Here is a 1039-nt window from a genome sequence, read left to right as displayed (position 1 = left end):
GCACGTCTCCTGACAGAAAATGGTATCTACAAGTAATCAGTGAATGATCGGTTGTGTGTCATTGAGAAACATAACACAAACTAATGGTATCATGGCATCTCTTACACAAGGTGAGTTCAGCCGTCAAATTGAGGAGAAAGAAGCGCTTGTCTCCCAGCTGACCAGAGGCAAACAGGCCTTCACACAGCAGATTGAGGAGCTGAAGAGACATATTGAGGAGGAGGTTAAGGTAGGAAACTGTTAAGTAAGTGTGTATTGGTATATATGTTTGAGATGAAGGAATTTTGCATATTCAATAATATTTTATACACCAGGCCAAGAATGCTCTTGCCCATGGCCTGCAATCAGCCCGTCATGACTGTGATCTGCTGAGGGAGCAGTTTGAGGAGGAGCAGGAGGCCAAGGCTGAGCTGCAGCGTGGAATGTCCAAGGCCAACAGTGAGGTGGCACAGTGGAGAACTAAGTATGAAACTGATGCTATCCAGCGCACTGAGGAGCTTGAGGAATCCAAGTGAGTAACATTCATACAATTGAATGGCCAGTTCAGAAGTGTTTCATTTTGGCATAAGTCAGCTGACAACTGCACTGCTAAAATTAAAACTTGCATTTAAATAAATGTTTCCAAAATATTTTTATTTGCTAATGCATTTAAATAAATGTTTCCAAAATATTTTTATTTGCTAATCCAACACCTGTTTAAGAACAAGATAAAAATAATCCCTACCCTCAGAACATTAAGCCTGGGCAGAACACCAGAGTTACATCTGTAACACCAGTAGCTCCATTCAAATAGAGTATTCCCTCTTCCCACTGGGGCCAAATGGATTCAGCTACCTGTTGCATAATGTGTTCAGAGCTCATATTGCAAATTCTTGTTACTGAGGCCTCAGGTAATTTCCGACTGTTCACTGGGAGAAAAAAAAAGTGCCTTTTCCAAACAGGAAGAAGCTGGCCCAGCGCCTTCAGGAGGCTGAGGAGCAGATTGAGGCAGTGAACTCAAAGTGTGCCTCTCTTGAGAAGACCAAACAGAGGCTTCACA

The 1039-nt window shown here is 42.6% G+C and overlaps 1 protein-coding gene across 1 annotated transcript; it reads left to right on the top strand.

Moving 5' to 3' along the window:
- Positions 1-91: 91 nt before the first annotated feature.
- LOC126387150 (myosin heavy chain, fast skeletal muscle-like) lies at positions 92-1031 on the top strand (the record flags this gene model as incomplete). Its single annotated transcript, XM_050039702.1, has 3 exons — positions 92-229; positions 315-511; positions 942-1031. Coding segments are annotated over exons 1-3 (425 nt in total), but the record flags the coding sequence as incomplete, so codon positions are not given.
- Between the last annotated feature and the right edge of the window lie 8 nt (positions 1032-1039).

Source organism: Epinephelus moara, unplaced genomic scaffold (genome assembly GCF_006386435.1).
Source record: "Epinephelus moara isolate mb unplaced genomic scaffold, YSFRI_EMoa_1.0 scaffold2423, whole genome shotgun sequence".
Classification (NCBI taxonomy): Eukaryota; Metazoa; Chordata; class Actinopteri; order Perciformes; family Serranidae; genus Epinephelus; species Epinephelus moara.
This window is presented reverse-complemented; position numbering and strand designations above follow the sequence as displayed.